The sequence below is a fragment of the Macrotis lagotis genome, chromosome 1 (genome assembly GCF_037893015.1).
Source record: "Macrotis lagotis isolate mMagLag1 chromosome 1, bilby.v1.9.chrom.fasta, whole genome shotgun sequence".
In the NCBI taxonomy this organism is placed as follows: Eukaryota; Metazoa; Chordata; class Mammalia; order Peramelemorphia; family Peramelidae; genus Macrotis; species Macrotis lagotis.
In genome coordinates, this window is record NC_133658.1 from 430,333,716 (window position 1) to 430,357,679 (window position 23,964).

The 23,964-nt window shown below is 37.7% G+C and overlaps 1 protein-coding gene across 1 annotated transcript in view; it reads right to left on the reverse strand.

The window, feature by feature from the left end:
- Positions 1–23,964, reverse strand: part of CDC42BPB (CDC42 binding protein kinase beta) — a 172,663-nt gene that overhangs the window by 75,851 nt on the left and 72,848 nt on the right. The window contains exons 5-6 of the mRNA XM_074213159.1: positions 13,266–13,414; positions 2,969–3,062 (exon numbers count right to left, since the gene is read on the reverse strand). Of these exons, the coding sequence (XP_074069260.1) occupies positions 2,969–3,062; positions 13,266–13,414 (243 nt within the window). The remainder of the gene's footprint in view (positions 1–2,968; positions 3,063–13,265; positions 13,415–23,964) is intronic.

The window sequence follows — 23,964 nt, forward strand, 5'->3', positions numbered from 1 at the left end:
TATATAGATATAGATATAGAGGCATAATAGATAGAGCACTGACCTGAGTTCAACTCCAGACTCAGACACTTAATAATTAGTTGTGGTTTTTGCCTTTCAAAAACAAAAAAGCAAAACAAAAAAAGTAACTCTCTCTCTTGGCCTGCTCTAGGTGATCCACCTGGTGCTGAATACTAGGATATATCACCTATAATCTGAAGTTATGCCTACCTGTCAGCTCAGAATTTTTGAAAAACATTAATTATAGGCTAATCGTGACTGAGAATCAGGAAGTGCAGCTCCTTCGGGTCCACTTGGTTATGGGTCTATTATGGATTGGAGAGACTAATCATTAATAACAGGCAATATGATACAATAGTGAAAAAGTACAGACCTGGAGCCAAGAAGTCTTAAATAAAATTTTACCTTTTAGAGTTTGTGAGTGACATGCCTAGGGTAAGCTTCATTTTTTTTCACATGTGTAGCACTTATTTTACAGAATTGTTGTGTGGCTCCAGTGAGTGTGTAAAAGTCTTTAGTAAACACTGAAAGGCTGCATGAAGATCATTTATTTTAACTTTAAACTAGTATGAATAAAATTTAATCAGAATGATTTCCTACCTGAGATAAAATGGGGGAATAGGAACCTTGACTGGGAAAGCAGTCAAAAGTAATTTTGGAACAGAAGTCAAGTCAGTCAGTGAACAGACACTGGCTGACTTCCTACTTCATCAAGCTCTATGCTCTGTGATAAGTTCCTAAGAGAGGCCAAGTCTGGACAACAAGCAAAAATGAAGAAAAGAGCAGCATAGAGCTCAGGCTGGGACTTGGATCTGGAAGTGTTCAGATCTGGGTTCAACTAGCACCTCCAGTACTTATTAAGTCTGTGATTCTGGGCAAGTCACTTTTCCTTCTTGGGTTCCAGATTCTTTTTATATACAGTGAAATTTCTTTATATGTAAAATGAAAGACTAGTTGCTAAGTGATTTTTTTCAGGTCAGTATGTCAGAGGCGGGACTTGAATCTGGGATATACTGATTTTGAGGCCAACTCTCTATCCACTATGCCACAATGCCTCCAGTAATAACAAAAACAATTATTATAATAAAATAAGGCAAAATAAATTATGTTAATATGCTTGTGAAAATATACAGCTCTAAGAAATGTGCCACAGCTGCCCAGAATGAGTTCCAAGTAATTATAACTTTGGCACTGAAAAATCTATTGATTGTGATTACAGAGGGTCTGTCAATAGTTTCTGAAAAGCTGCAAAGGCTTGGTGATGGACTAATGTTATAATTTTCAGGAGAGAGAAGCCGGTGGAACTATGGGAAACTATGGAACTCCTGGCAAAGAGTCAAGAAACAAAATTCATTAAGAAGGATGTTTTGTAAAGCACTTAGAAAAAAGAAAGATTGCAGGAAGTATTCTGGCTATGTCACAAAACTGACTCATTGAATATTCATTTCACAAAACCTTAAGGACTTTTAACATGAACTGCTTTGTAGAAATAACTCATATTAGTGCAGTTGACTTTTGGAACCAAAGTGTAGGATGTTACATTTATTACTTAATATTTCTTCTTAGTAGACTGAATCCTTCATTCTAGTCTTTTCAGATCTTTTTGGATCGTAATTCACCTATGTTAGCTGTTTCTTCCAGGTTCATATTGGGCAAATTTAAACTTCACAAGCATGCCATCAGTGCCTTCATGAAATCAGCTGATAAAAAATATTAAATAGAAGAGGGCAAAGTCCCAGGGAAATATTAAAAAAAATACTTAATCTTTGGGCTTAGTCTAGAGTCTAAAAATTAAATCCATTACCAACTATCAGATCTTTCATCAATTCCACATCTCTTCACCTGGTCCACTGAAGGAATATTTTGGAATTTGATATGTGAAACAAATAATAGGTGTATTATAGGCCAAAGTACTTTCACTTTATAGTTTTATGTAAACTGAGTTTTCCTGCTTTTTTAATAGTTCATAAGTTTTACAAGGGTAAAATAACAAGAATGAGTTAGTTAAGGGATGAAGTTCTATTTTTTTTAACAATAACAATCTAAATTTTAAGTAGACTCAAGATGATATCAAATAGAGAGAAAATATTACTGTGAAATTACTAACAACATCAATTCATAAGTCAGCTAAGTATTTACAATTTTCCACATGAAAATATGATTTTGGGGGAAGTCAAAAGCAGAACACTATTAATAATAGAATTTGAACCTAGATCTTTCTGACACCAGGCCTAGTACTCTACCCACTGCATCACCTACAACTGAATTTTATCACTCAGGTTCCAGTGACTTGCTGAGGTCCTTACAGTCAGTAGGTATCAAAGGCAGGACTCAAATTCACGCTATCCTGGCTCTGAGACCAGTTTTATATTCGTTATACCACATTTTCTTTTAAATTATTATTACTTCTCCAATACTTCAAAGATTTGTAATCTGTCACTGTGTATACTTCCTCCTGTCAGCATAAACCGCAACCTTTTGATCTTGGCATGCAGTCTTTATTAGTCACTATAATTAAAGAGCTTATTATCCTTATACCAATATGGTAAAAAGACTATACACTTCAGTTAATATGACAGATGACAGAATATAGTTTTTTAAATTTAAGTACTTATTATCAAGTAATACTTAATAATACTTAATCATTTAATAAGTAAGTCTAAGTACGTTACTGAAAAATAAAAACTCATTTAATATAGTTTTGTGGTAGCAGGATTTTTTTAAATTTAAGGAAATTCTACGAATATTATATCTGACAAGTGTTTCCACTAAACATCATCTTTTCATTGGAGTTTAAAAAAAATTTGGTCAGCTGCTAGTACTAAATAGAATATTCATTTCTGTTCACATTGATTAGAATATTAATTTCTGTTCACATTGATAATATATTTCTTCAAAAAAAATCATTCACATTGCAGAATTTAAGATCAAGGAAAAACCCCAAATGGAAAATTCCCAAGCTACATACAGTTCCATCGTCATTCATCTTCAAACATGATCCAAAGTCTGCCAAACGAATGTGACCATTCATATCCAAAAGAACATTGTCAGGTTTAATATCTCTGTCAGTTAAAGAAAAAAAGTTGAATAAATTCAATCCAATATAAGCAACATAAGGTCGAAGTCCTAATTTAGTACTGGATCTAATTGTGCTAATTGGATGCTAATGTGCTTTAGAGAAGAGTTATAATTTGATGGCTATTATTGTTCAAAGAAAAATGTTTCAGGACAATGATAGTCTGATGTTCTACTTTAACCAGATACATTAAGGAAGAACACAAAAGAATTATTCAATATTCCACATTTTATATACTATTTTAATATTCCAGACTTATAAATAACAATAACCAACATTTCTATATTACAAAAACCCAGAATATCATTTTCATAAAAATTAGTTCATTTATTCTCACAAAAATCCTGGCAGATTGATACTATTATTATCCTTGTTGTTTACAGATGAGGAAACTTACGTTGGCAGAGGTTAAGTGAGGTTAAGCCAGGGTAACTCAGTGAGTAAATATCTAATCATAGCTTAAATTATCTGAAGACAGGAGGGTCTTCTAGACAATAAACCTGGTACTCTACCAACTTACCCACCAAGCAATGAACATTAGGTTGCAGTGACTTGTCGAGGTAAATTCACGAAAGCAATATGTCAGAGGCAGCCCTTGAAATCAAGTCATCCTGGCACTGAGATCAGTGTTCTATTCAAGGTACCACACTGACTCTCTTTTTTCAAAGGAAGGAAAAACTTTGAATTTATTAATATTTATTTGAGCAAAAAACAAAACTGCAAAACTCGGCACATACCCTATTCTTCAAAATATATCTCAATGGTTTTTAATTTTTTTAATTTTAATATTTAATATTTATTTATTCTCATTTTGTACAAATGTTTTTTATACATTAATAAAATATTCTTGTTTAAGAGTAAACAAAATACCTCTTCCCCCCAAAAAATAGAGACTCACCTGAGTGATAAAGGGGAGAGAAAAAAATTAAAATAAAAAATAATAGTAATAATTGTAGGTATGGCCAGTTGGCGCAGTGGACGGAGCACCAGCCCTGAAGCCATGAGCACCCAAGCCCACATCTGGGCCTGTACACCCAACAATCACCCAGCTGTGTGACATGCAAGCCACCCGAACCCCACTGCCCTGAAAAAAACCAAAAAAAAAAAAAAAAAAGGACCCAAAATAAAATAAAATAGTAATAATAGTAGGGGTGGCTAGGTGGTGGACAGAACATTGCCCCTTGAGCCAGGAGCACCTGGGTCCAAATCCAGCCTCAGACACCCAACGATTACCCTGCTATGCAGCCCAGGCGGGCAACACAGCCCCATTTGCCCTGCACCCCCCCCCAAATAATAATAAAAAATGTGCTTGAGTCTTTGTTCCAACACCAACAACTGTGTCATGGGTGGATCACATTCTTTATGATAAGTCCATGGCAAAAGTTACATCCATATTTTTCCACCGTTGCCATTGCTGATCGCAACTCCCTCCTCTCATATTTCTCCACTACCATGTACTATATTTTCTCTCTCCTTTCACTCTGACTCTGCTGTAGCTTAGCTGAGTGGCACAGCAGACAGATCCCTGGCCCTGGGGTCAAGAAGCCCTGAGCCCCCCATACCATCCCTTAGGCCTAGCATCAACCTGGCCCTATGGTCCCGGACAGGCCTTCCAATCCCAGCCCCTTGCAAGAAGTAAAAAAGAAAATGGGTTATATCTGACCACTCTCCCCCCATGTTCCATCCTCTCCTCCTTTATTCACATCCCCACCCCTTCCCCCTGCTCCGCCCTCCTTCTTACTCCAGATGCCTATACCCCACTGAGTATATATGCTGTTTCCTCTCCTAGCCATCTCTGAGGAGAGCAAAGATTCCCTCATTCCCCCTTGCCTTCCCCCCCCTTCCATATCATTGCAGTAGCTCATTGTAATAAAGAAAAATCTTATTATATGAAATATCTTGGCCTATTCCCCCTCTCCTTTTTCTTTCTCCCATTACATTTCCCTTTTTTCTATTGACTCCATTTTTACACTATATTATCTTCAAATTCAGCTTTCTCCTGTGCTTCAACTATAAAAGCTCCCTCTACCTGCTCTATTAACTGAGAAGGTCCATATGAGTATTATCAGTGTCATTTCTCTATGCAGGAATACATGTAGTTCATCCTCATTAAGTCCCTCATATTTTCCCCCTCTCCTCCAATCTCCATGCTTCACCTGAGTCCTGTATCTGAAGATCAAACCATCTGTTCAGCTCTAGCCATTCCAACAGGAACATTTGAAATTCCCCTGGTTCATTGAAAGTCCATCTTTTTCCCTGGAAGAGGACATTCAGCCTTGCTGGGTAGTTCATTATTAGCTGCATTCTAAGCTCTTTTGCCTTCTGGTATATTATATTCCAAGCCCCACGAGCTTTTAATGTAGTTGCTGCTAAGTCCTGTGTGATCTGGACTGCAGCATTACAGTATTTGAATTGTGTCCTTCTGGCTGCTTGTAATATTTTCTCTTTGACTTAGGAGTTCTGGAACTTGACTGTAATATTCCTGGGGGTTGGTTTTTTGGAATCTCTTTCTCGGGGGGGGGGGGGGGGGGGGATCGGTGGATTCTCTCCATTTCTATTTTGCCCTCTGCTTCTAGGATATCAGGGCAATTTTCCTGTAGTAATGCTTTGAAAATGATGTCAAGGCTCTTTTCCTGATCATGACTTTCAGGTATTCGAATAATTTTTAAATTATCTTTCCTAAGTCTGTTTTCCATATCAGTTGTTTTTTCAATGAGATATTTCACATTTTCTTCTAATTTTTCATTTTTTTGGTTTTGAAGTATTGATTCCTGATTTCTGATAAATTCATCAATCTCCCTGAATTCTATTCTTTGTCTGAAGGATTTGTTGTCCTCAGAGAGTTTTCTTATCTCTTTTTTCCATCTGGCCAATTTTGCTTTTTAAAGCATTCCTCTCCTCCATAACTTTTTGAACTGTTTTATCCATTTGACCTAAGCTGGTTTTTAGCATGCTATTTTCTTCAGCATTTTTTGGGATTTCCTTGACTAGGCTGCTGACTTCATTTTCATGTTTTTCCTGCAACTCTCTCATTTCTTTTCCCAGTTTTTCTTCTAACTCCCTCATTTGATTTTCAAAGTCTTTTTTGAGCTCTGTCATAGCCTGAGCCCAATTTCTGTTTTTCTTGGAGTCTTTAGATGCAGGAGCTTGTGCTTCCTCATCTTCAGACTGAGTATACTGATCCTTCTTGGGCTCATAGATAATGTATTTCTCAATGGTGTTTCTCTTGTTTCTCTGCTTGCTCATTTTCCCAGTCTAAGCCTGTTTTGGGGGTGCTTCCTGAGCTTTTGGGACACTCCCACAAGAGTCTCAGTGTGTGAGGCTCTGTCCTCCCTCCTGGTCTGTGAATGACCATATGCGCCCCCCTCTGCTACGGGGCTGAGGTGGGGGGGCCCAGACTGGGATCAGGATCTGAATGTGGTCAGAGCCCCAGAGTCCTGTTCCAGGGGCAGAGGACAGACCTAGGAAGTCTCTCTCTTCACTCCCCTCCCTAGGTTCAATGGGCTCATGCCCTGGGGGCTCCTGCTTACTGGCTCCGCCTTCTTCTGTTCCTGGATCTGGACTGCCTTGGCCACTGTGCTTGCTGTGTGCCCTGAGGGCTAGGCTTCACGAGCTTGCTCTGGCAGAGATCCCCCGCTGTTCCCCCACTTTGTGCCCGGTGCTCCCCGGGGTGTAGCTCAGGAGACTCTCCCGCTGCTGTGAGCCGGGGCTCCCAGCACCTGAAGTTCTTTCACTCTGGCGGGCCCCCCCTCTGGCCAACGCCCCTTCAACCCCAGGGAGCAGAGCCTTTCTGCTCTTTTCCAGTTTACCTTGAGTAGAAGAACTGCCTCATTGGGTACCCTCTGTGGGTTCTGGCTCTCGAAAATTTAGTTAGAGTCCTTAGTTTCAAAGATTTATGAGAGAGCGCCTAGGACAAGATCCACTCTTGTCACCATCTTGGCTCCGCTCCCAATGACTTTTTCTTTAAAAAAGTCAATGTAAAGTAAATTTTATTTCCTAAGTGATGTCTTTCCAAATATTGTCCTCACTAAAAGAACCAAAACAATAGTATAATAGATCAACTCACATTTTAAAGATGTACAGAAAACCTCTATCCATGAGGCATATGACAACATAACTAGGAAAGAACATTCCTTTGGAAAGAACATAGGCTGAGTATGCTGACATCTCTTGTTATGGAAAAACTGCCAAGGAATATTATCATGAAATCACAATAACTAGGTTCACTCCATATTTGTTATCTGATCTCATTGGGCCTTTCGAACAAACATTCCATGTCTCTCTTAATCACTTTATTATACTATTCTCTGCAGTAGCTATTCCAAACCTCACCTTACCTCAAGTCTCCCATACACTCTCACTACATTTTTTTCAGCTGTGGCTTTCAGGATATATGCCTAGAGTTTCCCCTTCTTGTCTCACATCACTCAAAGCATCTTACCCTACTGTTTCCATTTCAGTTTCAGATAAAGAAGTTTTCCTCCTTTCTAGGGCAAACTCCACTCTCTACATTAATTCTTGATTCCATCTTCTTATGGTTTTTTTCTAGCATACTGTACCCAATATCACTTCTATACTCTTATATCTTCAATCTCTTCTACTTTCAAACATGCCTATGTCTCTCCTATCCTCAAAAAGCCCTCACATAATCTTGTCTTTCACTTACTGTTGTATCTCTTTCCTTCTCAACTATATTCTGAGAGTATTCACCCTACATTTAGCTCCTCCATTTCTTACTGTCTTCTAAAACCTCTAAAATCTGACTTGTAAATTTATTATTCAACTGAAATTGCTCTCTCCAAAGCTATTTCTTAATTAATGACTTTCCCCCAATTCTCATCTCCCAACTAAAGAGTCTTGTCACTTGCTCTCAGCAAAGACTGCAATATTCTTCTCACCTCTGGCTTCCTTCAAGACATAGCTCAAGTCTCATCTTCTGCAGAAGGATTCCCTTGGTTCACTCCCTCTTTCATCCACTTACTAGGGCCAGTTAGCAAGATAAATAAACCATTAAAAAAAAAGAATAGATGGAAAGTTATCTTCACACCACTACAACAGTCTTGTTGGGAAAGCCAACATAAGCCCCCTTCCTCCCCCAAAAGGTAGAGAAACCTCAAGAGAAATGAAGTGAGAAAAAAAAAGTGTACTTCAGGGGCTACTAGGTAGCAGTGAATAAAGCACTGGGCCTGGAGTCAGGAGATCCTGAGTTCAAATCCAATCTCAGACACTAAATAATTACCTAGCTCTGAGGCCTTGAGCAAGTCACTTAACCCCACTGCCTAGCTAAAAAAAAAAAAAAAAAAAAAAAAAAAATTAACTAAAAAAAAGGGGGATACTTCAAGTCTGTGTCCAGACTTGTCTCTGAAATGGGTTGTATTTTTTATGCTAAGTCCATGAAAGAAGTTGCTTCAATGTTTTTTTTTCCACAGATGCTATTATTCTGTATTTCCCTCTATTCTATTCTTCCCCACCTCCATTTATTCTATTCTCTCTCTCCTTTTACTCTGTCCTTCCTCAGAAGTGTTTGTATCTGACTACCCTCTCCTATAAGCATCACTCTCTTCCCTACCCCTGTCCCCATTCTCCCATCCCTTTCCTCTTCTTTTTCCTCCAGGGTAAGATACATATCCATAACCTTTTGAGTGTGTATGTTATTCTCTGAGCCATTTCTAATGAGAATAAAGTCTCACTCATTCCCCCTCATCCCCCCATTGTAAAAGCTTCTTGATTCTTTTACATGAAATAACTTAGCCCATTCTATCTCTCCTTTCCCTTTCTCCCAGAACATCACTTTTCACCCACTGACTCCATCTTTATACTATATTATCCCATTATGTTCAGCTCCCTTCTATGTCTTGTCTATATATGCTTTTTCTAATAGCACTTAATAAATGAGACGGTTCATTGGTCAAATCAAAAAAGCAGTCCAAAAGGCCAATGAGGAGAAGAATGTCTTAAAAAGCTGAATTGGCCAGGAGGAAAAGGAGATAAAAAAAGTTCTATGAAGGGGTAGGTGGTGCAGTAGATAAAGCACCAGTCTTGGGGTCAGGAAGACCTGAGTTCAAATCTGACCCCAGACACTTAATAATTGCCTAGCTTTGTAAGCAAGTCACTTAACTTCATTGCCTTAAATAAAAATAAAAACAAAAACAAAAAATCAAAAAAGCTCCTTCAAATGTAGAATGGAGCTAAAGGAAGCTGATGACTGTGAGAAATCAAGAAACAATAGAACAAAACCAAAAAATGAAAATAAGGAAGAAAATGTGAAATAGCTCACTGGAAAAATAATTGACATGGAAAACAGATCCAGGAGAGAAAATTTTAAATCATTAGACTGGGGGGGGGGGGGGGGGGGGGCAGTGAAGTAGATAGAGAACCGGCTCTAGAGTCAAGAGAACCTGAATTCAAAACTGACCTCAGACACTTAATAATTGCCTCTTGGGCAAGTCATTTAACCCCAATGCCTTAAATGAAAAAAAAATTATTGGGCTACCTAAAGTCATGACCAGAGAAATAGCCTATACTTCATTTTTCAAGAAATAATCCAGCAAAATTGCCAAGATCCTAGAAGCAGGGGGTAAAATAGAAACTGAGGGAATCCAGGGCAGCTAAGTGGCACAGTGGATAGAGCACTGGCCCTAGAGTCAGGTGGGCCTGAGTTCAAATTCCGCCTCAGACACCTCCTAGTTGTGTGACCTTGGGTAAGTCACTTAACCTCATTGCCTGCCTGGGAAAACAACCCAAAAAAAGTTTAAAAAAAAAAAGAAATTGAAGGAATCCAGCAGCTATCACCCCCTGAAAGAGATCTCAAAATAAATAAATAAATAAATAAATGCCTCCCAGGAATATGATAGACAAATTCCAGAACTCCCAAGTCAAAGAGAAAATACTACAAGCAACCAGAAAGAAACAATTCAATTACCATGGTGCTACAGTCAGGATTACACCAAATTTGGCAGTGTCTACAATTAAGGGTTCATAGGGCTTGGAATATGATATTCTAGAAGGCAAAAGAGCTTGGAATGCAACTGAGAATCAACTACCCAGCAATACTGAACACAATCCTTCAGGGGCAAAAGATGAACTTTCAACGAAACAGGATACTCAGATTTTCCTGATGAAACAACCAGGCCTGGACAGAAAATTTGATCTTCAAGTACAGGACTCAGGTGAAGCATAGAGAGGGCTAATTATAAGGGATTTAATGATGATGAACTGAATGTATTCCTGCATGGGAAAAAGATACTGATAATTCATATGAACCTCCTATCCATTCTATTTACATCTTGTATGTAACTAATTCCTTTTTTATTTTCTTCCTATATTATAATGTGAGCTCTGAGGGCATGAACTATTTTTGCCCTTTTTTGTATTGCCAGAACATAGCACAGAGCCTGACCCCAAATAAGTGTTTCATAAATACTTTTTTGCCTTTTAGATTGACATCCTGTATACTGTGCCTCTGCACAGGCTACTCCTCACATCTGGAATATATTACCACTTCTCAACTTCCCTCAAGGTTCAACTCAGATTTCCTGATTTCCTTAGTTGATGGTACAATCTCACTTCTCAAATTAGTTTGTATTTACTTATTTGTTTACATGCTATGTCCCCTATTTCTTGAGGCCAGAGACTTTCTTTTTTGTTTTCATTTTATCTGCTACTTTAAACACAGTGCACATAGTAAGCACTTAATAAATGATTTTTAACTCTAATAATTGACTAGATATTGTTTTCTGTATCTGAACAATGGTTTCCTTTTCCCTAAGGGAAATAAAGAAATTATTTAGAATGATTATACACAGGCTATCTTACATGGGATCCTCAATGTATAGTTTGCATATTCTTGCAGTTTAATGTATAGATAAAGCCATTCTGAAATAAATGAGCCAATCTGGGTATAGACTTTAACAAAATGTTGATATTCAATCATATCGCTCATCTGCTCCTAGCAAGGTGATTTCTGAACTAAGAAAGACATCTGTTTTAAAATTTCAATCTGCTGGCATTTATAAACTTAGCACTTTCATGCTACAAAGTATTGAACTGAAGAATTTTATATTTTCAGAGATAATTTACTCTAAATCCTTTAGTTTGACTATTAATATTTGCTGTTGGGTCCCAGGACCAAATATCATAACATACAACTGCTACAAATTTGATAATTAATAGAAAGAATAAGGGGGAGGCAGCTTGGTGGCATAGTGGATAGAACACCAGTCCTGGAATCAGGAGGACCTGAGTTCAAATATGATCTCAGATACTTAATAATTATCTAGTTGTATGATCTTGGGCAAGTCACTTAAACCCACTGCCTTGCAAACTGCCCCCCCCAAAATAGAATAAGGGAAAGCTTGTACTTTGAGGGGGAAATAATATTAACGAAATACTACTAGAAAAGTCAAATCTCTTTCTCTAGAGCAATGATCTCCAAAATCTGTGTCAAGGTCCCAGTGGGAGATGTTAAGGGTATCATGGCCTGACCCCAAAGGGCATATGATCAACCAGTTGGAGAATGGGAAGATAAATTGTATCCCACCTCTTCAAAATGTCCAATAGTAGAGTTTGTCTTAAACATTACAATCCTACTTTTATATCCTAACACTCCTCCATTCCACTCCCTCCTCATGCTGGGCTTGCTCCCAAATTCCCCCATTCAGAGTAATGATTGCCCTGAGAATTTAAGTCCCCGGAGTACTCACATAGCAGCAGCTGTGTAAGTGCTATTGTATAAATACACACAACTATCTCTTCTGCCCCCTCCCATCCCCCCAGCTCAGAACACTGGCTCTCACTTTGAGATAGTAATAATAAAAATCCTACTTCTCCCTTTTCCATTTTGGACAGGATAGTAGTTTATACATGATGAATAGGCATGAATGGGTTGTGGTCTAAGTAACAGATTTCGTAATATTTTCTTTCTCACCACAACCCAAATTCTTTCAAAGATCTCTATTACAGTCAAAGATAAGTTATGTAGGCTTAGACACTCTCATACATCACATATCCAACGAATCACCAAATTCCATCATTTCTACCTCTTCAGCATCTTTTCAATAAAGTCTCTTGTCTAATCATAAAACTACCACATGATGCAGACCTTCATCACTTTTTTCCCCCTTCATTACTTCTAGTCTGAATAACTGCAACAGACTCTGAAATGATTATTTCTGTCTTGGGTCTCTCTCCATTCCACAAAGCTACCAAAATGATTTTCCTAAAACTTAGAACTCATCCAGTCCCTTCCTTAATCAATAAATAAATTTCAATGGTTTCCTACTGACTCTAGAATCATATATTATTTATATATATACCATTTCATTTAAAGTTTATATTTGTAATGTATGTAATTTTTAGTAAGTAATGCATAACATAAATAAATATGCTTATTTATACATACACATAAATAAAGACATATTGGAGAAACATGCTTAAAAACCTTTTTTACTGATAAAGGCATATGATCAAAAAAGATGGAGACCATTACTTTCAGCCAACCTAACAATGATAGTTAAATGTCAAGTTCTTCAAAGAAGCCAGAAAATAAAATGGATGGCATCTCGAGGTACTTTCTAGATCAGAAGTTCTTAATCTTTTTTTTTTGGTCATGCATCCTTATGGCACTCTAGTAAAATCTATCTAGTTTTGGAAAAATGTGTTGCTTTTATAAAAAACAGAGTTGAAAGAAATTCTATATGAGTAGAGATTAATGGGAAAAAAAGGATATAAATTTTTTTCCTATCCAAATTCATAAACCCTATGAAATCTATCCATCAATCTCCTTGGACTCCAGATCAAGAATCATTACTAAGTATTCGGGGGGTGGGGGGTGGGGGGGGGGTGGCATGGAGTGTTGAGGTGTTTAATACCTAACTTGCACAATCAACAAAATTTATAATTAATTCAATAAAGATGTAGAAATAAAAGCATTGGATTTGGAGTTTAAAAGTTTTGATTCAAATCCTAGTTCTGACACTTATTGCCCAGACAACAGTCTTTAACCTCTCCAAGTTGCAGTTTCCTTATCTGGAGAGCTACATGGCCTAGCTCAAAGGGTTACCATGAGAGAAGTAGTCTGCAAATTCTAAAGACCTCCAGAACTGTTAGCTATTATTATCTGTAAAATGAGATTGGCTTAAATCTCTAAGCTCCCTCCCAAATATAAAAATGTCTGATCCTATTATCCTACCTGTGTACATAATGTAGCTGATGAATGGAGTGTATGGCCAGCACCATTTCACCAATGTAAAATCTTGCCATATCTTCAGGAAGTTTGTCTTCAAACTTACTGAGGAGTGTCAGTAAATCGCCACCAACATAGTAGTCCATTACCAAGTACTATAAATAAAGGAGGGAAGAAGGAAGGTGAATATTTAGCCATCACTAATAAAGACAAATATGACAAAGGTTAAATTCTCATTGTTCATTAGAAGACTGAGGAAAGAATATATTGTTATGAGCATGGAATTAGACATCTTTGAGTTACAATTGTTTTTTCCCCTTTTGTACAATCTAACATCATAAAATCAACTGAAAACTTGCAAACAAGAGACAAAGAGTGTCAAACTTTTTTAAAGTACCAAAAGAAATCAGAATCATACCTTTGATAATGCTGAACTAGTGAGAAACCTTGCAAGAAAAACATGAATTAAGGTCATAAGTTTGAAGACTCATACAGAAAGTTCGAGTGTAAAGTAAATTTTATGTAATGCTAATTTGTCCTCCGGTATGAAGGGAAGAAATGGGGGGGGGGGGGTGTCAACATATGGTACAAGGATACGTGGAGACCAGGGAACAGGTGGGCCACATGGTGACGTGGCCATAAGGAAAAACACATGATCAGTGTGATGGGGCAAAAAGACATAGACAGGAAGAGAAGAGAAACGTGGGGGAGGGGTGGAAGGGGGAGGAGTAGAGGAGGCACCAGACAGACAAATAAGTAATGGTACATGTAGCAAGGCAAAGATCTCTCCACTCTCAATGTCCAAAAGTCTAAAGCCAGGAAGGAGTCTTTCTACATGCTATTTATTCTTTTGTTTTTACTTAAGAGGGGGTTCTTTTTAGGTTTTTGCAAGGCAAACGGGGTTAAGTGGCTTGCCCAAGGCCACACAGCTAGGTAATTAAGTGTCTGAGGCCGGATTTGAACTCAGGTACTCCTGACTCCAGGGCTGGTGCTCTATCCACTGCGCCACCTAGCCGCCCCATACTTGGAAGGTTTTTAAAAATGTTTTTCTTTTTTTTTGGTGTGGGGTGGGGGGGTGATGTAGAGAAGGAAGGGGTGGGGTATCATGGAGCACCAAGCTGATAAGGCAGGAACAAAGAGAGAGAGAGCACAATACTATAAAGTTTTGTGGTGGTGATTCAACAAATTTATTATCTCAATCTGAAAATTTTCATAGAAAATCTATATTTTGATGTTTTAGCTGACAGCTGCATACTCCTGGGCTCCGAGGAAACTCACCTTCTTCTGAGCAACATGGTTTTTTCCTGGGAAAGAGATATGTTGGGGTATTTCTTTAAATTAAATCTTCCTCTTGATTTCTTTCATACTCTGAATTCTCCTGTTAACAAGCATGCGTTTCTTTGTATTTCTCCTCCAACATGTTAGGAATTATATTGTTCTATATGCACTAAAAGAATTGTTATTTTTATAATCATCGTCATCTTCTTCCATGAGATAACACAAATAGCCTGCAAATTTTGGCCCATGATATGCTTATATGATTTAGAAAGCAGGCAATTATTTGCTATTATGAGGAAGATAGTCATAGTTAACCCTTAAAGACCCTAAAGACACTGTTTATAATGGTAGTTTTGAAAAGCCCTACATCCAGGGATGAAAAAGCAGCAGGTTAAATATCATGCTTTCCACATTGTACTCATCTCCAGTAACATTTACTTGACTTTCACAGAACTTGTCCAAGCCAAATTGTCAAGAAGCCTGCAGGTCAGCAACAGGACCATAAAATAAGCTGTAGCAGAGTTTGTCAAATTAACCTTTACACCACATTTTAGCAATCTGTGAGTATAAGTTGCATAAACAACCATATATGGGCATAAACAATCAGACACAAGATACATAAAACTTAGATCTGTCAGTGACAATCCTTCATTTTGGTGTATTATACTTGTTTTTATCCTAGATTATCCTAGATTTATCTCTGCATAATGTTTTACCCTCTTTTCTTCTCTAGAATTTTGATGCATCTTGAAATATGTTTTGTGGAATGTGAATTCTTTATATAAAGTCAAATTATGTATTATGAGAACTGATTGTATGTGAAAACCAAGATATAAAACAAGTAAATAATTAAATCTGGAAAAACAAACATTCAATGAAAAAGTTTATAAGCTTAACAACGTTATATATTAATCATTAGTTGGTCTTAGTATAAAGAATACTTTATTTAAAAAAAATCTCATAGGAATGAAATTGGTTTTTCTCAAAAGGTTTTGCTTTCACTTTCAAGTTCTCTCCCTGGGTGTTAGTAATAAGAATGCTTGAGAAAAATGGCAAATCTTATAGTCCATTCAGTTCATATAAGACATGAAGATTTTACACTCTGTGTAAGATGCTCATTGTTAAGGAAATTTAATTTGTTAATGTGTAAGAGCATTTTTTTAACATGGTCCATGAATAAGTTCATCATTCAATTAAATATTTTGTGCCTACCATGTGCACATGTGCTAAAATTATCCTCTGTTGTCCATAATGGTATATGAGTAGACAGACTGAAATGTAATTTGGAAATATTTAAAAAAAATAAAAATACAATAAAATACAGTATGTGATATTTTATGTCAATACATGACCTGCAGGATTACTAAGCATTGTTTAGTGATTGTTCAGAGTTTGACACCACTGAGAATACAATCCAGGGTCCACTCATTATCTTTATTAGATGACCATCTTGGTTAAATTGGGAGTCCATTACCAGGAGATAGGCTACCAGATGCTGAATCTTTTCACAAATGCATCAAAAAGCTTTCCCACTATGGCTGCTGCTACTACTACAATTACAAATACTCCAATGTATCATAATGATATTAGTCAGTGGTGGGATTCAAGTAAATTAATGACTGGTGAACTGAACTCAACATTAATTAGGTATCAATTCTTCCAAATAGGTACAAACCGGTTGAAAATCACCACTGGCCTACGGAACTGGTCAAACCAGCTGAATCCCACCAGTGATACTAGTGCTTTAAGATTTATACAAAGTGGGGGACTTCTGGCCAAGATGGCAGAGAGAAGACAGGTACAGTTCTAAAGTCTCCTAATTTTTCACCATCTATTGTGAAACAAACCTCTTAACAGAAATCTGACCCACAAAACCCAGGAAAAAAAAGCCAGGAGAAAGAACATCTACCTCAGGATTTGTCTCCTGCAGCAGCCTTGGGTGAATCCGCGCAGGTGAGTTTGGGAATAAGAGGGCGGATCAGCCAGATTAGCAACTGAATTGTAGCCTGGGAGTCTTGAGGGACAGACCTGCTGGATCAGCGGTGGGGCTAGACTACAGGGGCTTGAGTGAACTAGGGAGCAGAGGCACTGGTGTTGGCACTGACCCTCTGGAGCTTGCCAACAGGGCTGGGGGGAGAGTTCCGGTAGGTAAAGGAGAGCTGCAGACACCATCCCTGGGCTCCTCTGGTCTGAGGAACTCTTGAGTCCATGCCTCCATTGCAGCTGAGGTCCCTTCCAAGAACAAACAATTGCAGACTACTTCTGCCTCAGGTACAGGTATGTGAGCAGAAGAACCGGCCCAGCTGAGAAAAGGGAGAGTAAAGACCTCACCCCAGGGTAAAGCCCAGCATTGACTGAAGGCAAAAGGATTCATTCAATAGCTTCTATCGCTCCCTTCAAGTTAAGGGAGAAGGCCTCAATCAAGGTCACAGACACTCCAAAGAAAACAACCAGCACCTCCTACTGGCCAGCCAGAGGAACTGCACTCAGTGAGTAAAGCCTCTAGCTACCTACCACAAAACCCCTGTGAACCAGCCCCTCCCCAACTCAAGGTCTTAGCAAAACGAAGAAGAGTCAGTGGAAAGGTGGATCCATAGAAAAATTCTTGGAAGGAAAAGACCCTAACTCAGAGAGACCTAGAAACTTTGAGGAGAATACAATCTGGTCTTCAGCACAGAAAGAGTTTCTTGAAGAAATAAGGAAGGGGTTTAAAAATCAACTGGAAAATTTGGGAGAGACAATTAATACCTTGCAACAAGAAAACAAATCCTTAGAAAATACAATTGGACAAATACAAAATGAGAATAATTCACTCAGATGCTCAACTGGGCAAATGCAAAAAAGAAAATAATTCTCTCAAAACCTCAATTGGTCAAATAGAAAGCTCTTTCAAAAGTAGAATTGACCAACTGGAAAAGGAGTTGCAAAAGGTTAATGAAGAAAACTCCTCCCTAAAAAAAAGAATGGAGTCTGCAGAAACTAATGACTTCATGAGACTGCAAGAGCCAGTTAAAAAACCCCAAAAAACAGAAAAAATAGAAGAAAATGTAAAATACCCCCATCAGTAAAATCACTGACCTCGACAATAGGTCGAGAAGGGAGAATTATTGGACTTCCTGAAAACACTGAAGAGAAAAAAAGCCTGGACTTAATATTACAGGATCTAGTGATGGAAAATTGTCCTGGTATCATGGAACCAGAAGGCAAAGTTGTTATTGAAAGAATACATTGATCCCCTCCAGAAAAAGATCCAAAAATGAAGACACTAAGGAATGTTGTGGCCAAATTCCAGAAATATCATTTAAAAGAGAAAATCCTGCAAGCAGCAAGAAACAAACAATTTAAATATCAAGGAGCCACAGTAAGGATTATGCAAGATCTGGCTGCATCAACATTAAGGGATGAAAGGGCCTGGAATGAGATTTTTCGAAGAGCAAGGGAGCTTGGAATGCAGCCAAGAATCCACTATCCTGCAAAGCTGAGCCTCCGCTTCCAGGGAAAAAGACAGACATTTAACAAAATGGAAGAATTCCCAAAATTCCTGATGAAAAGAACAGAGCTAAATAGAAAATTTAGACATCAAACAGGAGGTTCAAGGGACAGATGAAAAGGTAAAAAAAATGTGTGGGGGGGTGATAAAAGAAAAAAAACTGCTATCCAACAAGTTGAAATTGGCTATATCCCAGCATGGGGGAAAAGAGTCTCAAATCTTGAGAACTGTAACTCTAACAGAGAGAATATATACCTAGCCAGAAATGATGGACATTCATGATTTATCCATGAGACTGCTATCCAATGGGATGTAACTGGCTTGAACCACACTTGGGAGAAAGACTCTAATAACTCTCAAGAATTTTAACTCTATTAGACAGAATGTACTTAGCTAGAAGTGGCAGATACTCAGAATTTTCTGACTCACATAGACTGATCTAAAAAACACTACCTCCTTAAAAGGGGGAATAGGAAGGAGATGGGAGGATGTAGGGGATTGAATGGGGTAAGAGGATGTAGGGGATTGAATGGGGTAATAAATATCTCATTACACTAAGAGGTACAAAATACCTATGGTAATAAGAGGGGAAGAGGGGAGAAGATGAGAAACACCTGAATGTTCTCATCAGACTTGGCTTAAAGTCAAATTACACACACTTAGTTAACTGAAAAAACATCTAACCTCTCAAGTATTAAAAGGGGAAAAGGGGAGGGGGATGGAGAAGGGGAGGGGGTGGAAAGGGAAACTAACAAAAGGAAGGGAAGGAAAAAGGGAAAGGGGAAAGAAGGAAGGGGTGATACAGGAGGACAAACACACTGAAGGAGATGATATTCAGAAAAAAATACTGGGGAATATGGATAAGGAGGGAAGGGGAAAAATACAAACAGAGGGAAGATAGCATGGAGGGCAATAAAGAATTAGTAATCATAACCTTGAATGTGAATGGGATGAACTCTCCCTTAAAACGTAAGCAAATAGCAGAGTGGATTACAAACCAGAATCCTACATCCTGCTTACAAAAAACTCATTTGAAGCAGAGAGATACATATAGAGTAAAGGTAAAAGGTTGGAGCAAAATATATTGTGCTTCAGCTGAAGTCAAAAAAGCAGGGGTAGCAATCCTTATCTGAGACAAAGCAGCTGCAAAAATAGATAGCATTAAAAGAGGTAAGGAAATTGTATCATCCTAAAAGGTACCATAGACAATAAAGTCATTTCAATACTAAATAAATACACACAGACGCCCGTGCGTGCACCCAATGGAATAGGTATACATAGTCTTAGAGGAGAAGCTGAAAGAACTACAGGAAGACACAGACAGCAAAACTCTACTAGTGGGAGACCTCAACCACCCAATCTCAGCTCCTGCTCTCAGATCTAGATAAACTGAATCATAAAATAAACAAGAAAGAAGTTAAGGAGGTAAACAGATTGTTAGAAAAACTGATATGGTAGACTTATGGAGGAAATTCAATGGGGATAGAAAGGAATACATCTTTTTCTCTGCAGTACATGGAACTTATACAAAAATTTGACCATATACTAGGACATAAAAACCTAATGATCAACTGCAGAAAGGCAGAAATAGTGAGTACATCTTTCTCAGATGACAATGCAATAAAAGTCATATGCAATATTGGGACAAGGAGATATAGACACAGAACCAATTGGAAACTGAATAACCTCATTTTAAAGAATGAGTGGACCAAAAAACAAATTACAGAAAGAATCATTTCATTTATCCTAGATAATGACAATAATGAAACAACATACCAAAACCTATGGGATTGACTCAAAGCTGCTCTCAGGGGATATATTATATCTTTAAATGCTTACATGAATCAATTAGAGAAAGAGGAAATCAATGAACTAAACATGCAACTAAAAAAACTAGAGAAAGAACAAATTAAAAATCCTCAACTAAATACCAAATTTGAAATTCTAAAAATTGAAAGGCTCGGCTCCAAGGGGTCAGAGGGGTGGCCAGCCAGAGCAAAAGAACTTCAGCTTCCCCAAGGCGCTGGGAGCCGCGGCTCACAGCAGTAGTGGCCATTTCCTGATCTACAAGCCCAGAAGCACCAGGCACAACTTGGGGGAACAACGCTGGGACCTCTGCCAGAGTGAGCACGTGAAGCCGAGGCCTCAGGGCGCACAGCAAGCAGCTTGGCCACAGGAGCCCAGATCCAGGAACCAGAAGCAGGCAGAGCCAGGAAGCAGGAGCCCCCAGGGCATGAGCATGCTTAGCCTAGGTAGGGGAGTGGAGAAAGACTGCTGAGCTCTGCCCTCTGTCCCTGAAACAGGACTCTGAGGCTCTGACCACATACAGGAATTCTAAAAATTAAAGGAGAAATTAATAAAATCAAAAGCAAAAAAAACTACTGAATTCATAAATAAAACCAAAAGTTGATTTTATGAAAAAAACAATAAAATTGATAAAACTCTGGTCAAATTCATTTTAAAAAAAAGAAGGAAGAAAACCAAATTGCTAGTATCATAAATGAAAAAGGTGAACTCACCACCAATAAGGAAATTAAAGTAATAATTTCAATTATTTTGCCCAACTCGATGCCAATAAATTTGATAATCTAAGTGAAATGGATGAATACTTACAAAAATATAAGTTGCCCAGGTTAAATGAAGAGGAGATTAAATACCTAAACAGCCCTATCTCAAAAAAAGAAATTCAACAAGCCATCACTGAACTCCCTAAGAAAAAATTTCCAGGGCCTGATGGATTCACAAGGGAATTCTACCAAACATTTAGGGAACAGTTGGTTCTTAATTCTATATAAACGCTTTGGAAAAACAGGGAAAGATGGAACTCTGCCAAACTCTTTCTATGAAACCAATATGGTGCTGATACCTAAACCAGAAAGAGTTAAAACAGAGAAAGAAAATTATAGACCTATCTCCCTGATGAATATAGATGCAAAAATCTTAAATAAAATCTTAGCAAAACGAGTACAAGTTATCACTGGGATAATACATTATGATCAAGTAGGATTTATACCAGGAATGCAGGGTTGGTTCAATATTAGGAAAACTGTTAGTATACTCAATTATATCAACAACAAACCTATCAGAAATTATATGATCATATCAATAGATGCTGAAAAAGCTTTTGATAAAATACAGCACCCATTGCTACTAAAAACACTAGAGAGTGTAGGAATACATGGACTGTTCCTTAGAATAATTAGCAGTATCTATCTAAAACCATTATATTCAATGGGGAGAGGCTAGAGTAAATGTCCTTCAATTAGGGAATGGTTTAGCAAACTGTGGTATATGTATGTCATGGAACACTATTGTTCTATTAGAAACCAGGAGGGATGGGATTTCAGGGAAGCCTGGAGAGATTTGCATGAACTGATGCTGAGTGAGATGAGCAGAACCAGAAAAAACACTGTACACCCTAACAGCAACATGTGGGTGATAATCAAACTTGAAGGATCTGCTCATTCCATCAGTGGAACAATCGGGAGCAATTTTGGACTGTCTGCAAAGGAGAGTGCCATCTGTATCCAGTTAAGGAGCTATGGAGTTTGAACAAAGTTCAAGGACTATTCCCTTTAATTTAGAAAAAAACAGATATCTTAGTGTCTGATCTTGGTACCTCTTTCAATTCTTGTCTCTTCCCTAAGGATATGATTTCTCTCTCATCCCACCAAATTTGGATCAAGGTACAACATGGAAACAAAGTAAAGACTGACAGATTGCTTTCCGTGGGGGGTGGGGGTGGGGGGAGGGAAGTAAGATTGGGGGGAAAATTGTAAAACTCAAATAGTACCTTTAATAAAAATTAATTTTAAAAAAGCAATACTATAAGCAAATTAGAAGACCAAGGACTAGTTTACCTGTTTTATCTATGGAAAGGGAAGCAGTTTATGACTAAGGAAGAGATGGAGAACATCACCAAAAACAAACTAGATGATTTCGATTACATTAAATTAAAAAGCTTTTTACACAGACAAAACCACTGTAACCAAGATCAAAAGAAATGTAGGAAATTGGGAAACAATCTTTACAGCTGATGGTTCTGACAAAGGACTCATTTCTAAAATGTACAGAGAACTGAGTCATATTTTTAAAAAAGCCATTTCCCCAACTGACAAATGGCCAAAGGATATACAAAGGCAATTTAGGAAATCAAAGAAATCCATAGCCATATGAAAAATTGCTCTAAACCATTACTTATTAGAGAAATGCAAACCAAAGCTTCCCTGAGGTACTACCTCACACCTCTCAGATTGGCCAATATGACCAGAAAGGATAATGATCAGTGTTAGAAGGGTTGTGGGAAATCTGGGACACTATTACACTGTTGGTGGAGCTGTGAACTCATCCAACCCTTCTGGAGAGAAATTTGGAACTATGCCCAAAGGAAACAAAAATGAGCATACCCTTTGATCCAGCAATACCACTACTGGGTCTATACCCTGAAGAGATGATGAAAAAGGGTAAAAACATCACTTGTACAAAAATATTCATAGCAGCCCTGTTTGCGGTGGCAAAGAATTGGAAATCAAGTAAATGTCCTTCAACTGGGGAATGGCTTAGCAAACTGTGGTATATGTATGTCATGGAACATTACTGTTCTATTAGAAACAAGGAGGGACAGGAATTCAGGGGAGCCTGGAGGGATTTGCATGAACTGATGCTGAGATGAGCAGAACAAGAAAAACACTGTACATCCTATCAGCAACATGGGGGTGATGATCAACCTTGATGGACTTGCTCGTTCCATCAGTGCAACAACCAGGGACAATTTTGGGCTGTCTGCAATGGAGAATACCATCTGTATCCAGATAAAGAGCTGTAGAGTTTAAACAAAGTTCAAGAACTATTCCCTTTAATTTAAAAAAAAAACCAGATATCTTATTGTCTGATCTTGTTATCTCTTATACTTTTTGTTTCTTCCTTAAGGATGTGATTTCTCCTTCACACTCAATTTGGATCAATGTACAACATGGAAACAAAGTAAAGACTGACATATTGCTTTCCATGGGGGTTAGGGGGTGGGGGTGGGGTAAATAAGATTGGGAGAAAAATTGTAAAACTCAAATAAAACCTTTAAAAATAAAAATAAACAAAGGATTTATACAAAGCAATGCTCAAAATTACTGCATTTTTGAGTACAATTTCTACTTAAATACATGTACTTTTTGCCACTAAAGTTCATATCAAAAATTCAAATACATAAACTATCAAAATAGGGTAAAATCACTTTGACAGAGAATGCAGATTATTTAATAGAATATACACAAACAAGGATGCATTTGAGTTGATGAATTCTTGATGTAGGTAAGACCTGCTGACAATATTGTCAGCATACAGCATTTGAGTTGGTGAGCATGAATTCTTGATGTAGGTAAGACCTGCTGACAATATTGTCAGCATACACTCATGACACTATTTGCTACCTATGAATATGAAGTATATAAATTGGAATTAAAATAATCTTTTTGTAAAAAAATATCACTATTATATTTCTCAATATTATTCATTTTAGTAAGCACAATAAACTGCTTCCTTCAAAGACTTTTCTAATCACTTCAAATTTTCAACAGTTAAATTCCAATGTCAAATATTTGTCATTTTAAAAAGTGAAATAATATCATTTTTAGATAAATATAGTAACTAGGAAGAGATAAATCTAAGCAAAGATAAAAGAGAGAAACAGTTTGAGTAAAAGAAATGTAGGGGAGAAGGAATAAGTGCCAGGTGTCTTTCAGTGTCTGTGATTCTTAATTTTAGAGTTACTCACTTCATTCATCCAATCAGTTGCTAAATATTCGTTTCTACTTCTTCAAAACTTCATTCTCTTCTCTTCTCTTAATTTGCACCTCATCACCTCTCACATGGATAATTTGCATCAGCCTTCTACTTGTTCTCCCTGCCTCTAATCCCTCACAATTTCAATCCCTCCTACCC